The sequence below is a fragment of the Triturus cristatus genome, chromosome 7 (genome assembly GCF_964204655.1).
Source record: "Triturus cristatus chromosome 7, aTriCri1.1, whole genome shotgun sequence".
NCBI lineage: Eukaryota > Metazoa > Chordata > Amphibia > Caudata > Salamandridae > Triturus > Triturus cristatus.
In genome coordinates, this window is record NC_140590.1 from 624,865,247 (window position 1) to 624,879,152 (window position 13,906).

Genomic DNA, 13,906 nt, shown 5'->3' on the forward strand with positions numbered 1-13,906 from the left:
GAACAGAGTGGGGTAGAAGATGGACGGAGAGGGGTAGAGAGAAGTGACCGGCTGTCCTTGGAGGGGCTGACGGGGGCCCTCTGGGGAAGTGGAGGTCCTGAACCCCACAGGTCACTCACGCTCCCCCCAAAAGAGGGCAGACCGACCAGAAGAAGAGGTGGCGCCTGGAAGAGGCCTTGAGTCAGGTAGGGAGCCTTGAGATAAGAGGCCCGTGTGGTAAAAATAAGGGCCCGTCTGAGGAGGGCGGGCGACCTCAGCCCCACAGGCTGAAGGGCGGGAGGGGGCTTCTGCCCCTCTGGTGAAGCCTGTGTGATGAGGGGGGATGACCCCAGCCCCACATGCCGTAGGGCGTCTTCCTGCCCCTTTGGTGTAAGGCCTGCTGGTGACGTGTGGTAAAAGCTGGCAGGGGTCCTGTGTGGTAAAGTCCCGAGTGTAGAAAGAGTAAAGCCTGTGTGTTACGGGTGCCCTGGCCGTGGCCCTCACTCCCACTGGGTAAAAGGTGTTGAGCCCTGACCTGCCCCCAGAGCCCACGGAGACCCTCCCGAAGGAAGCACCATGGATGGAGCTGTTAGAGCTAGAGCTCAGCACTTCTCACTTCACCCTGTGTTTGTGCACGTCCATATCCCCGGCCCTTAGACCTTATTATAACCCATGGCCCTGCTGGCTGCGGAAGGAAGTGTTTTATTCCCCACTCTCTGGGATACATGCTTTTCGCTAAGAATGGAGTTTCCGGTGGTAAAAGCCCCCTGGGGCACGTCTGTGTGGTAAAGTCACTGGCTTAAGATCCTGCATCACCAGTGGATGTGAAACGACCCTGTGGTAAAAGGTGCAAATATCATGTGGTAAATGTGGTAAAATGTGGCGGATGCTGCACCCCCTGCTGTAAAAAAAATCAAAATATGATGTGGTAAATGTGGTAAAATATCTTGGTGCTGCACCCCCTGCTGTAAAGGATGTAAATATCATGTGGTAAATGTGGTAAAATGTGGCAGTGCTGCACCCATTGTTGTAAAGGATGCAAATATAATGTGGTAAATGTGGTAAAATGTGGCGGTTCTTCACCCCCTGCTTTAAAGGATGCAAATATTATGTGGTAAATGTGGTAAAATGTGGCGGGTGCCGCATGCCCTGCTGTAAAGGATCCAAATATCATGTGGTAAATATGGTAAACTATGGCAGGTGCACCCCTCCCTCCCCCGTGCGGTAAAAGACCATGTTTGCTGCAGCCCCCCCCTTTGAAGATGGCCGCCCATGGTCCACGCCCGTGGCTGCTGCCCTCCTTTGTAAACCTGTTGATTCTCTGCGGAGATGTTTCTGCACGGGACGTTCAGCGTTCACTAATGGCTTGCTGTCGTCTGGGAAAGTGATATGTGGCAAACGGAGGCAAACATTTGTGGGAAAGTTGTATGGCAAACGAAGAGAACGATGTTCCTTCCCTCAGGGTGTTGGGCAGGACTTGCAAAGCATTCAAACCATGAGACAGTATCCAAATCTTTATCCCTGCGCTCCATGCGCTCTCTAAAGTTGATGCCAACCAGCTAGACACAATCCTTCCATGTGATTGGTCTGATCATCATATAATCACCTTCTTCATCAATGAAACAGTGAAACCTAACTTGGGTCAACCCACAAGGCCTAAAGTATGGAAGAGGGATCTGAACAACATTGACCCTAACACAATCACAACTTCCAGCTACAACTTACTTCTTCCCCCCGAAGAGATATCCAATGTCCATGATCTCACCAACCACTACTTCAATTCCATGAACATGATACTAAATGTAGTAGCCCCCCTTCAACTAAAGAGAGTCTACACAAAAGATTCTAAGCCATGGTACGATGGAAGACTCAATGAGGACAGACGATCCCTAAGATTATTTGAATGCAGATGGAGATCAGCTCCATCCGCCAAACACCTCAAGATACTAAGAAAGAAAAGAAACGCATACTACAGAAAGATCAAGCGTACTAAAGCAGACTTCTTTAGCCACCAATTAGACCAGGCAAAAAAACGTCCCCAAGAACTTTTTGAATCAATCAAAACTCAATCTAAGGATGCTCCTCACTGACCCCAAGATAAATTAGGGCCACGACCTAACGGTGAAGAATTTGCATCCTTCTTCACTCAGAAGACAGATACCATAAAGAAGGACCTTTTCAACGATCTAATTATACACTCTGTCTCACTTACGATCCCTTCATCATCCCTTCTAAATCCCCCACATCGAATCTCTGCAAAGTTCAACCTAAAAATTAAAGCATCTTGTTCATCCTTCAATACTTACAATGAAGAATCTATTCTCAAAATGCTTACTCCCTTAAATCCTGCCAATCACTTCGCTGACCCTCTTCCAGCAAACTTTGTAAAAGACTTCACCCCGCTGTTGCTGCCTCTCTGGACCAAGATCATAAATAACTCTTTACGCCAAGGTTGCATCCCTGACACCCTCAAGGCCGGGCAGGTATCTCCCATTCTAAAGAAACCTACCACGGACACTGCAAACTTAAACAATTACCGTCCTATATCCAACATCCCCACCCTATATCCAACATCCCCACCTTGGCCAAACTCCTATAAAAATGTGTACACCTCCAGCTGACATGTAGTAGGTAGGTTAAACATATTGAACAGTTTAACCTACTCAACAAATACCAATCAGGTTTCCCTGCAGGTCACAGTACTGAATCGGCCATGACCCATATAATTGACGATGCCCTACAAATCCTAGATCAAAACGGAGCCTGCTTACTTATCTTGCTATGCCTTTTCTCTGCCTTTGATACTGTCAAACACGATAACCTGATTGACCTTCTGAAACACAGAATGGGATTAGCCGGATCAGTTCTAAGTTGGTTTACTTCGTTCCTCCAAAACAGATCACAACGATTCAAGGTCAATCAATCCCTGTCCAAACCCGTCCCAGTCACTTTAGGAGTCCCACAAGGATCTGCATTATCTCCGACACTGTTCAATCTTTTCATGGAACCCCTCACTGAAATTCTCTATTCGTCTAACGTGCAATATCACATGTACGCTGACGACACACAACTGTACCTTAAGATCCATACCCTAGAAGACATCAAATCGCTCAACACTACTCTCGGGAAAACTCAGTCATGGTAGGCAGAAAATCATCTAAAACTGAATGCCCTCAAAACCAAATTTCTTCTCATCTTTCCCCCCGCCCAAGTACCCTTAATGCAAGATTGGATCAAACACCTTACTGGACTCAACTGCCTACCTCTCATCGTTGATTCAGCAAAATCGTTGGGAATATCACTGGACAGAAACCTCAATATGCAAAAACACATCAGCAACGCAACAAAGGGAGCTAACTTTCAGATGAATACTTTGAGAAAATTGAAATCTTTCCTGCCGGATAAGCTGGCAGTAAAAAGCTCTAGTCATCCCAAGAGTGGATTACAGAAGTGTTTCTCTCAGTGGCCTGCCCAGAGCTGCAACGGCCCCTCTAAGAGCCTCAATCAACACCGCAGCGAGACTTATCACTGGCTCCAAAAGAAGCTCCCACATATCCCCTGACCTAAAAACCCCTAATTGGCTACCCTTTGAAGCCAGAATTCACTTGAAAATAGCTTGTATGACTCATAAGGCCATTCATCACAATACACCCAGCTATCTGGCACAGAAACTGGTGCCCTCTTGTGGTGTCAGATCCTCAAGAAGTGCTAACAACCTTCTACTGAAACCGCAAAGATTCAACAAGAAGAAAACATATAACCGAACCTTTTCAGGGATGGCGCCCAGAATTTGGAATGCTCTACCCCCAGAAACCAGACTTAATCCCTCTACGGCATCTTTCAAAAAAGAAGTGAAGTCGCTTCTCATGGCAAAATTCACTTGAGCAGGGGCTACTGGCATTCTGCGTCCCAACGTATCCTCTACTCAGAACTTTACAATGTCCACTGCCCAGCCAGATATCCTAAATATTGTATCTATATTTTGCTGGAAATTCATTGAACGTTTTGTGATGTATCATATACCTTGTATTCAACGATAGGATGATTATACTATCATTGTCTATCAGTGAACTTTATGCTATTTACCTTGTTTCTATGTAACTAAGACACTTACCCTGTAAAGCGCTCTGATACCCGCAAGGGTCTGGTTCGCGCTATATAAAACTCTCAAAATAAATAAATAATAATAAAAAAATGTTCACACTTATGACGCACCAAGTATCATTTTATCGGCTCTGACTAATTTCCAAATTCAATGCTAGAAGCAATCGGTTTCTTTTAATGCCACAGCATTTCGCATACGTCAGCGCCTCGCAGAGCTTGCTTTACAACTGTACATTACTCACTTCACGGACCACTGACAGGGTTATGCTACGCTGTAACTTATGACCCCACTGGAAGAACTCCGTGCCAGAGGAAAGTAGAGAATATGTTGGTATGATACAGCGCTTCAACTCAGAAGCACTGAAAGGGGTCATGGGGGTGCATCTAACAAAAGATCGCAAACCTAACACACGCAAACCAAAGTTAAACTAACTTTCATGTAACTGCACAACATTAAACTGGCCAAAGTTTTCTTCGTCTATACAAAACATGAGGTCCAGCTCCATTTGGTCGTTTTCCAGTATCCAACAGTTCTATAGTGAATCAAACATAAACAAGCATCGATCTCTTGTCTTTATGGGGCCCTGTGTTTCTAATTTGCGACAGCAGCAAAGCAGGCGACCCAGTCCGGATCGGAGGAAAAAGGGCCTCAACAAAAAACCCTCATTTCCAATGGCAAGCCACCGTTTAGCATAAACAGTGATGCCAGCCAATGGAAATGAGGGGCGGGGCTTCGAGTCCCTTTCTGAAAACTCCTCATCCACAAAACATCTCGCTGAGCGGGTAGCGCTTTGCGCTGCAACGCCATGCGAGACCTAAAAAGTGATACAGTTTTAGCCCCAGAGAAGAAATAAACATTTGTGGCAGACTTTAAACAAAAGATGCTGAACTATTGAGATTACACACTACCGAAACTCCAAAACACCCCATGCAGAGGGCGTAATTTGAATAAAAACACATCATTGTTTTGGTTGTACCAGTAAAACGAAAAATCCACAAAGTCGGGAGAGAATTCTAAATGAATTACTTTTGAAAATATGGCACTGTTATTCACATTTTTTCATGCACAGTTTTTGCAGGATTCTCCCTTTTGCTTCAGAAGTCCAGCGCCTCAAACACTGCCTGTACCTCACGCAGACCTGGATGTTCATAGCCCACCGGAAGCTCAACCTTCCAAGACAGAACTCTTGTTTTTGTAGAATTACAAACAAAAAATAGTATAAGACTGGCTCAATGGCATGAACCTCAATGGCTTTGAACCCCAGATTTCATGGAAAGTCAAGTCACTTGGATTCATCCTGGAAAATACCCTCGCCCTCAAGGAACACATAGCCAAAACACTTAAAAAAAGACGGCTTGGTGTCTGCTCTTTCTTCTAAAAGAAGGTTTCCAGAAAGAGGTTTCAGATCTCCTTTTCAAGCCCTTGTACTCTTGTGCATCTGAATGGTGGTGAATGCCCTGCTCCATCGCCTCCCAGACTTGCTATTGGCACCCCTTAATTGTATTCTACACATCCAGGGCCTGAAGAAATATGATCACATCATCCCCCTCTGGATGGAATTCCATTGGCTCCCTTTCCCGGCCTGCACCATCTTCAAAACCAGCTTCATCCTTTATAAAGCTGTCACGCCAGCATCCCCTATTATCTTGCTGAGAACTTCACCATTGGTGGTGGCTATCTGTACACCTGAAGCCAGGACATCATCAGACCGGACTCTCAGAACTGTAAAAAAGAAAAAAACAAGGCTGCAGGTTTTTTCCATCTGTGCATCTAAGACCTGAAACAACATCCCTTTATTCATCAAGACCAACCCAACGTTGCTCCAATTTACGAAAGAGTTAAAGACGCACTTCTTTAAAGAACACCACGACAGAATGTATTAACAGAGCACAAACAAGCTACCTCTCCTATTGCTTGTTGACTGTATGCTTGGCTTTAACCATGTACAGTGCTTTCTTCTTTTTAGCTAGGTTTGTGCTTTACAAGCTAAGTTGACATTCCAGGAGCAAATATGAAGAATGCTCCACCTCAGAAAGAAGCAATTGTCAATGCTATCTGATATCTCAAGAAAGGAAAAACTCCTGGTCAAGACAAACTGAATACAGACATTTTCAAAGCAGACTCTGAACCATCAGCCATGATTCTTGAACCCCTGTCTACATCAATTTGGCAGGGAAAGAAATCACTAAATGACTGGAACCAAGGCATCATCATCAAGATTGTAAAGAAAGGGGCATTAGCCAACTGTGACAACTGCTATGGAATCACCCTTCTTACAATCTTGAGTAAAATCTTGGTGAAAATTATCATACAGCGCATTTCTGATGCCATGGACAAGCCATTAAGAAAAGAACCGACTGGGTTCCACAATAGTAGGGGGTGTGTTGATCAGATCCTTCCTGTACGCAACACCATAGAGCAGTGCAAAGAGTGCCAGAGACAACTATACATCAACTTCATTTATTTTGAGAAAGCCTTTGACAGTATCCACGTGACAACCTCTGGTGTATATTGAGAGCCTATAGCATTCCCCAGCAGATAGTTCTCATTAGGAGCTCCTATGATAATTTTACCTGCAATGTGGGAGACAGTGAGTATAGCTTCGATGTCAAGACCAGTGTGAAATGGTGTTGATGATGTCAGCATTGCTCTTCAATCTAGTCATTGACTGAGTGAGGAGACGCACAACAGAAAACCAAGCCAGAGGCATCTGATGGAGCTTATTTTCTACAATGGAGGACCTTAACTATACGGAAGACCTAATCTTACTCTCTCACACCCACCAGTACATGCAGGAAAAGACCTCTCACCTCAACATCTATGCACAGCATCTATGTATAGCAACACAAAGAAATCTGAAGTCATGCCATTGAACATCCCAAACCCTTCACCAAGGTGGTTAGAGAGAACTTAGGGACCGAATACGAGTATGGTGGTCTTTCACCGCTGTACTCACAAAGGCGCAATGGCGGCGGTCCTGCGGTCGCTGCATTACGATGCGGTGTTTTGGACCTTCCACCGCTTCACCGGCTACACCGGCTGTGCCAGGTAACTGCCGTTCCCTGGCGCTGGTGCAGCGCACAGGCCTATTTAATATGGCCTATTTTATAATGCTGCGGTCCGTTGAGCATCTTATGAGTGTCCCCTCCGGCAGCCTTTTCATGTCAGGCTCACTGCTATGAAAAGGCTGGCAGAGGGGAAACAAATGGGAGGCCTATAGGGCCCCCATATTCCCACCGCCATGGGGATGCATTCAAGGGGGCACAACATGTGCTCCCCTGTTTGCATGCACCCCAAGTTCCACCGAGGCAGGGACCTCATAGTCCATGCCATTCTGGAACTTCTTTTGAGTTCCCATTGCGGTGCCCGTTTTCAAGGCAACGCTGTAGGGATGGCAAAAGAAAAGACAGCAAAAGCCTGCCCGACATGCGTTGTACTCGTAATCTGGTGGGCGGTCCCTGCACAGCTTTGCCAGTGCTGAGCTGGTGAAGAACCGGCGGGCACCGCCAAAGTCGTAATCGGCCCCTTAGCCATGATTGAATTGTTCACCTATCTAGGCAGTACTATCAGACACGATGGAGGGACAGGTAGTGACATAAAGCACTCACTGAACAAGGTCAGAGATGCCTTCAGGATGCTGAACAATCTATGGAGGTCATTTCAGCACAGCACCAACACCAAGCTGAGGTTTTACCAGAGCTGTGTTCTAGCCACACTCTTGTATGGATCAGAGTGCTGGCAGATGACAAAGAGTAACATCACCAAAATGTCAGCCTTCCACACTAGTAACCTGAGAAGAATACTGAGCATTTTCTTGCCAAAAACCATCTCCAGCCAGGAACCTCTCGACAGGTGCAAGCAGGAGAGCATGGGCACCATCAGAAAACGATGGAGATAGATAAGACAAACCATCAGAAGAGAACAAGATTCCATCACAAGAAAAGCTCTCACTGGACCCCAAAAGGCAAACAGAAGAGAGGCAGGTCAAGGAACACCTGGAGGCTGACTGTGGAAATAGAAATAAAAACCCTGAACCATAGCTGGGGCAACATACAGACACTTGCTCAAGAGAGACAGAAGTGGAGGTATTTTGGTGCCGTCCTACATGCCAGTCGGCACAGTGGACAGTAATTAAGTAAGTTGTGCTATGCGAATATATTTATACGTCCTCACTTCAACTCTGTCATGTGACAGTATTTTGCAGGCAAAAGCACATCCCTGCAAATATCACTATTTTACCTGCTGGCAACCATTGAATGTTAATGCCACATTTCAATATTCATTTTTAGATCCAGCCTGACAGTGCAGCTATCTATCAACTTATTGTTACTAAATCTTTAAGATATACTTAGAGATGACTTTGGCTCCACCCAGAGAAGTATTATACTTTCACCTCATGCTGTACCACTGGTCTTAAAACCATGATGCAGGTCACCCAGAGGGAGTGCAGAGGAATGCCAAAAGGGGGAGCATGAAGCTCTGGCCAAGAGGTGCACTTAATCTGTTCCAGGAAAAAGCAAACAAACATCATGCTTAAAAACATTGCTGTGATGGTTTTACTGAAAACACCAGAACAGTCACCCTATAATGGGCAAGCGTAATATATATTGTATTGTATGTTCTGTCCTGGCTGCGTAGGTGTCAAAGGGACTGTAGGAAATCCACCATTTCTGTATGCTCACCCCAGATGTTTCACTTTTTGATGGACCCTATTGTTGCTGGTTTTAGAACTCTCTGCACTTTACCTTTGATAACCAGAATCAATGTGTGCCTGCTGTCCTGTTAAACATGGTTAAATTGACTTATTCCTGATTGCCACTTTTAACGTGCATATACGTCCCTAGTATATGGTGTAAAAAGTGCACCCAGGACTTGGAAGTTAAATGCCACTGGTGGACTGCAGCACCTGCTGTGCCTTTCATTACAGTGGCATTGCAGACATGGCTATAGACCTATCCTGTGTAGCAAAACTGCTGCAGTGCAAAACCTGCAGTGCGACCTGTCAAAAAACTCCTTTTTGTTGGTGCAGACCTCCCTTTTAAATATTAGTAAGTCACCCCTAGGTAGGCCTTGTATTGCACAAAGAACACTGCAAGGTATTTAAATGTTAGACAGGTAAAAAATTAATACTACCTAGTGCTTAATTTGAGTCGGTAGTTTCCGGTGCTCAGCACCAGCACTTAATTGTCAACACCAGTGCTTGTGACAGTCTGCCACAAGGTGGCGCTAACTGGCTAATTTAGAGATGACCACAACAAAAGTCAATTATTAATTCAAAATACATTAAAATGACTATTCCCTGCCGCCCAAGCCAATCTTATAGCTTTGAGGCCCTGGAATAGTCCGAATTGTCATACTTGTAGGAGTGTGATGGTTAGTAATTGTGTTGTTACTATCATTGGCACCATGACAGGGGCAAGGTGTGGTGCAAGCTACAGTGGCCTCCTGACGAGAGCCCTGGCACTTGATATTTTTACAAATTCAGCACCACCTGCCACCTTCCAAGGTGAGCTGAGCCAGTGCATCACTCCAGCAGTGTAAACACCAATGCAATGGTTGGTTGGTATGGTTCTAGAAAAAAAACAGAGGTTTACGCAAAAATAAGGGGAAATTATTAGAAGACCCAACAAATTCACACAAAAAACACGTACGTTTAGGGCACTACAGCTAAACTATTGAAATAGGTTAATTATGATGAGAAACACAATAACAATACTCTCCGAATGCAATTTTCCTATCACCTAACTAAAACACACATACTCTGTCGCCATATTTGTGAAAAAGGAACATGAACAATACTTTAAGGGATGTTTCTTTTACCGTTACTAAGTAAGAGAGGGTTGAGACATCATGAGGGGGTCTCCCTATTTGTCCGTAGCCAACAGCAAAAATATTTTAGAGGAAAAGTGTAATACTAACGTCTACCACTAGATGGCATAATAAGCTCAATAATTAACTTTTTCAATCGCGAATTAACCATATCTGCTCCTGTAACTCAGTGATGTGTGGTGGTATAAGCCTGATAGCAAAATCAGCTCTTTTACTATTTTCTTCAAAACCATTATATTTTATATTAAAAAAACTTTTTCTATAAACTCAAGAATAGTATGTTCTGATTAAATTAATGTTTTGTTTTCTTTAGGAGAAGCCACTGATGATATTGGTGAGCTATCGACAGACTCTGATTCTGGGCCTCTGGATGAGCTGCAGGGTGTAAGCAACGTGTGAAAACTGTGGCACGAGGTCTGCCATTGAACCTCAGATAGCTGCAGGATTGGTATCTTAAAGCCGGATGTTGTTCATGCTATTTCCTGTCGTGTTACTCAGTGACTGTGTGTTAATCCAGGTTAATAGGGTGGTTCTGGAGGGATTTGGGCACATATCACGTCAGCTTCTGGGAGCACGAGGCCTGAACTGCCTGAACAGACACATTACATTTAGGTCTGGATATTCTTACCTAACCAAGAAAATTGGATCTGCTACAGACATCGTCCAGATCAATGGATATCATCTAGTCCTGGCGAAAAAAAAGGCCCAGACCAGCCCCTGTCTCTTCATCTTCTTGCTATTGCGCTCTTTCCATCCATCCATTCTCTCCTTCCCTCCGCTCTCTCTTCTCCCTCTAATTGCTTTCTCTCTACTTCCCTCACTATCTGTCTCTCTTCAAGCCTCCTGCTCAATGCAGTTAACCTGGGAGCTGGGAAAAGTGGCAGAGGCACCATCAGCGGCCGTGGCTTTCAAACATGGCCTCCAAGGACTCCAGCCCACCGGGGAAATGCCCAGTGGAATAAAAGGCCTCTCCGGCCCTGGATATCACACTTGCACACTTTACAGCAATGCAGATTTTTAAGGACTTGTAGTCTTGAAGTACTTGTGAGCGACGCACTTAACTTGACATGGCATCTCAAAGTAATATGTGATTACTAGGTTTGATCATAATTTGATTTCATTACAATTGATACTTTCTGTGACTTTTCGACTGACAACAAACGTCATCAAATGCAAATGTAGTACCACTCCTCTGGTTGGAAAAAGAAAACAAGCTGAAGAAATCGATGGCCCCCTGTCTCCCACGTGCTGTTCGGGCTCCTCATTTCACTACTCCTAGAAGGCCTTGCCTTCAGATCAGATAGCAGGGCTGAAAAGAGGCAATAAACTGGAACTTGCCCATCCCAATTATATATACATTATGAAAGTAACCAACCAGTAGCATGATTAACAGGGGATAATGTGCAAAATGAGCACATTTTAAAAACAATTTCTTTCCACCACTGCCAGCTTTTATGTGGGTGCAGACATGTCCACTGCACCAAGTCTTTATCTCTTTTACAACTCCACTGGGAGCAGTGGGCCCATTGTCCCTGTGTGCACTAGACCCTATGCCACCCTTGCTATGCTACTGGCAACCAATGTATACATATGCAAGGTAAAAGGATGGCGTCTGTACAAGTCACTTCTTTTCATCCAATGGCTAATTTTGAAACTCCTAAGGGTATATTTACAAGAGGATAGCACCACCAGAACGTCACTTTTATAGACATTCTGGTGGCAATCATTAAATAATGATGATTTGCTACTTCTAAGTGAGCTGCATTTTGAGGCACACATAGAAGTAATATATTGCCATTATTGATTGTTTATGTACAGGAAGGGACACCTTCCTGCACATACACAACCATTTCCTGTAATGCAGGCACCCTTGCACTATTGCCCAAGGGTCCCTGTATTGGCACTAGGCAGCTAATTTTAACGCTAGCGCTAGGGAAAACATAGGAGTGAACCGTATTGTTGTAAATATGGCCCTGCATTTTGGAAATGTCGGAGTGCAGTGCTGCTGCTAAATTTGGTGCAGCTCTGCGGTCCAACATGTTCTTGTACATATACCAACTAGATTGTACTGGCCACAATAAAGGAGCTTCAACAGACTCTCCTTCTCAGAGGCAACATCAACCCCTCCTTTATAATGTGCATGAACATAATAAAAGTTGTATAATGCATGAACATAATAAAAGTTGTAGTTTGAAGCAAACTAAGCAGACAGGGATAGTGGTGGTCATAGCACATACATTAAATGTCCTTTTCTGTAACTAAATGAGGGAATCAGAACGGATAAGTGTTAATGTTCGAAGATGCATGTAGTGAATTTTCAGAAAATGAAAGTTTATTTGGAACATCGTATATAGGGTAGGTATATAGGACTACATTAGATGTATATATAGTTGAATTGTATGATGCTGTATTGTTTTATGACATATTTAGAAACTTGTGATGGAACCACTAGTGAATTAAGCAATATTTACAACAGTTTGGAAAACATAATTCATTCCTGCAGAAGGCCACTGCAACTAAAACATGACAGTACTATTTAACCAAGTAAGAGCATTAACCCCCTGAGTATTGTCTTGTAAATTGTTATTACCTATGCTATAATCTGTATTATATTTGAATATGATGTGTACTCTTACTGAACATAGAGTTTTTATATTGCATTAAACTGTTTTTATTACTTTGCCATGTGGTTCAGTTTGTTTTTTGATGCTTTTAGATCTTGACTTATGGAAATTGAATTACTTTTTTAAACCAGCTGCATTAGAAGTGCTTATTTTATTTTTGGTTCACACATTATGCTACATTGTATATTGTTTCCCAGTCTTTATAAGTTGTAGTATTGCCATAAAAGGATAAATGCCCAGACGTATTTTAACAACATAAGTGTATGTGTCAATTATTGAAATTGTGATCGAATCAAGATAAATATTGCCCACTGTTATATATAAAGTCGGTCAGTGTATAGGCGTGGCTAACCAGCCGAACATGGCGGACGCGAGCTGTTAGAGCTCCGTACAAAAGCCCTTGTTTCTCCTGTCAGGAATCGACATCCCCAGCCATCCGGGTGCGGGGAGATACCGATGCACACCTGCGCTGCTGAGGGGCACGATGGTGTGATGACGACGCTGACACATACTGAAGGAACCCCTGAACGGTTCCCCCGGGGCCTCACGCCATTTGCTGCAAGTGTACCCAGTGGGCGTGCGTTACCGCCAGCTGCTGCAAAAAGGTACGGGGTGTCCCACATTGTGCGGATGGCCTGGGGGATGACGGGGCTCCGTTATCCCTATCGGAGCATTGGTGCTGCTATTGTGGGGGAAGAGGTGATCGCCCACTACCGTGGCGGGCCTGAAGCATTTACGTGCTGCCCGAGGGCCTAGACAACACAGTGGGATCCATCGGTGGCTGGTGCCTGCCGCCTGCCCGCCACGCCAATGGAACCACGTTTACGACACCCGCTCGCTGACAAGACCGTCCGCTGTGGGGAGGTGAAGCGTGCCCCGGAGGTCGGGCGGTATTCCCCACCCCCCGACTTTCTCCGACTCTGCTCTCTGGGGCTGGACCAGACTGCAGTGGTGTCGAAGCGGGGCCTTGGGAAGAGGCGACTTGTCCCCCGCTGTATTCGGGGGTCAGACCGCGCCCAGGCGGTGGTGGCGCAACAGGGAGGCAGGCGTGGTTGGTGTCGTGCAGAGGCCTACCTCCTCTGCTCGCCACAGACTCTCCAACCTGGTGCTCTGAGGAGATCACGGCCAGAAGCAATGCAAAAAGACTAAAGAAGTGGGATATCAGTGCGACCTTTCCCCCTCCTGATTGTAACTGGACACGATCAGGCTGGTCCACAGTGTGGGGGAGCAACAGTGGAGCTGCAAGGAGCGGGGGTCGGTTTGGACCCACTCCCAGATCATGACTAGGAGAGCTGTGAGGCCCCCCTCGGCCCGCTTGAGGTGCGTGTGGCCTAGCGAGGCGATTATGTGGCATCAGGGCCCATCGGTA

The 13,906-nt window shown here is 45.2% G+C and overlaps 1 protein-coding gene across 8 annotated transcripts in view; it reads left to right on the forward strand.

Annotated features, from left to right (window-relative positions):
* Positions 1-12,595, forward strand: part of LOC146810234 (uncharacterized) — a 157,589-nt gene extending 144,994 nt beyond the window's left edge. For 6 of the 8 annotated variants that reach the window (XM_085617216.1, XM_085617221.1, XM_085617218.1 and 3 more), the window contains one exon: positions 10,227-12,595. In XM_085617216.1, the coding sequence (XP_085473342.1) occupies positions 10,227-10,312 (86 nt within the window). In that variant the 3' untranslated portion in view covers positions 10,313-12,595. The remainder of the gene's footprint in view (positions 1-10,226) is intronic. The other 2 variants (XM_085617220.1, XM_085617224.1) reach the window with 1 other exon arrangement.
* Positions 12,596-13,906: the final 1,311 nt, after the last annotated feature.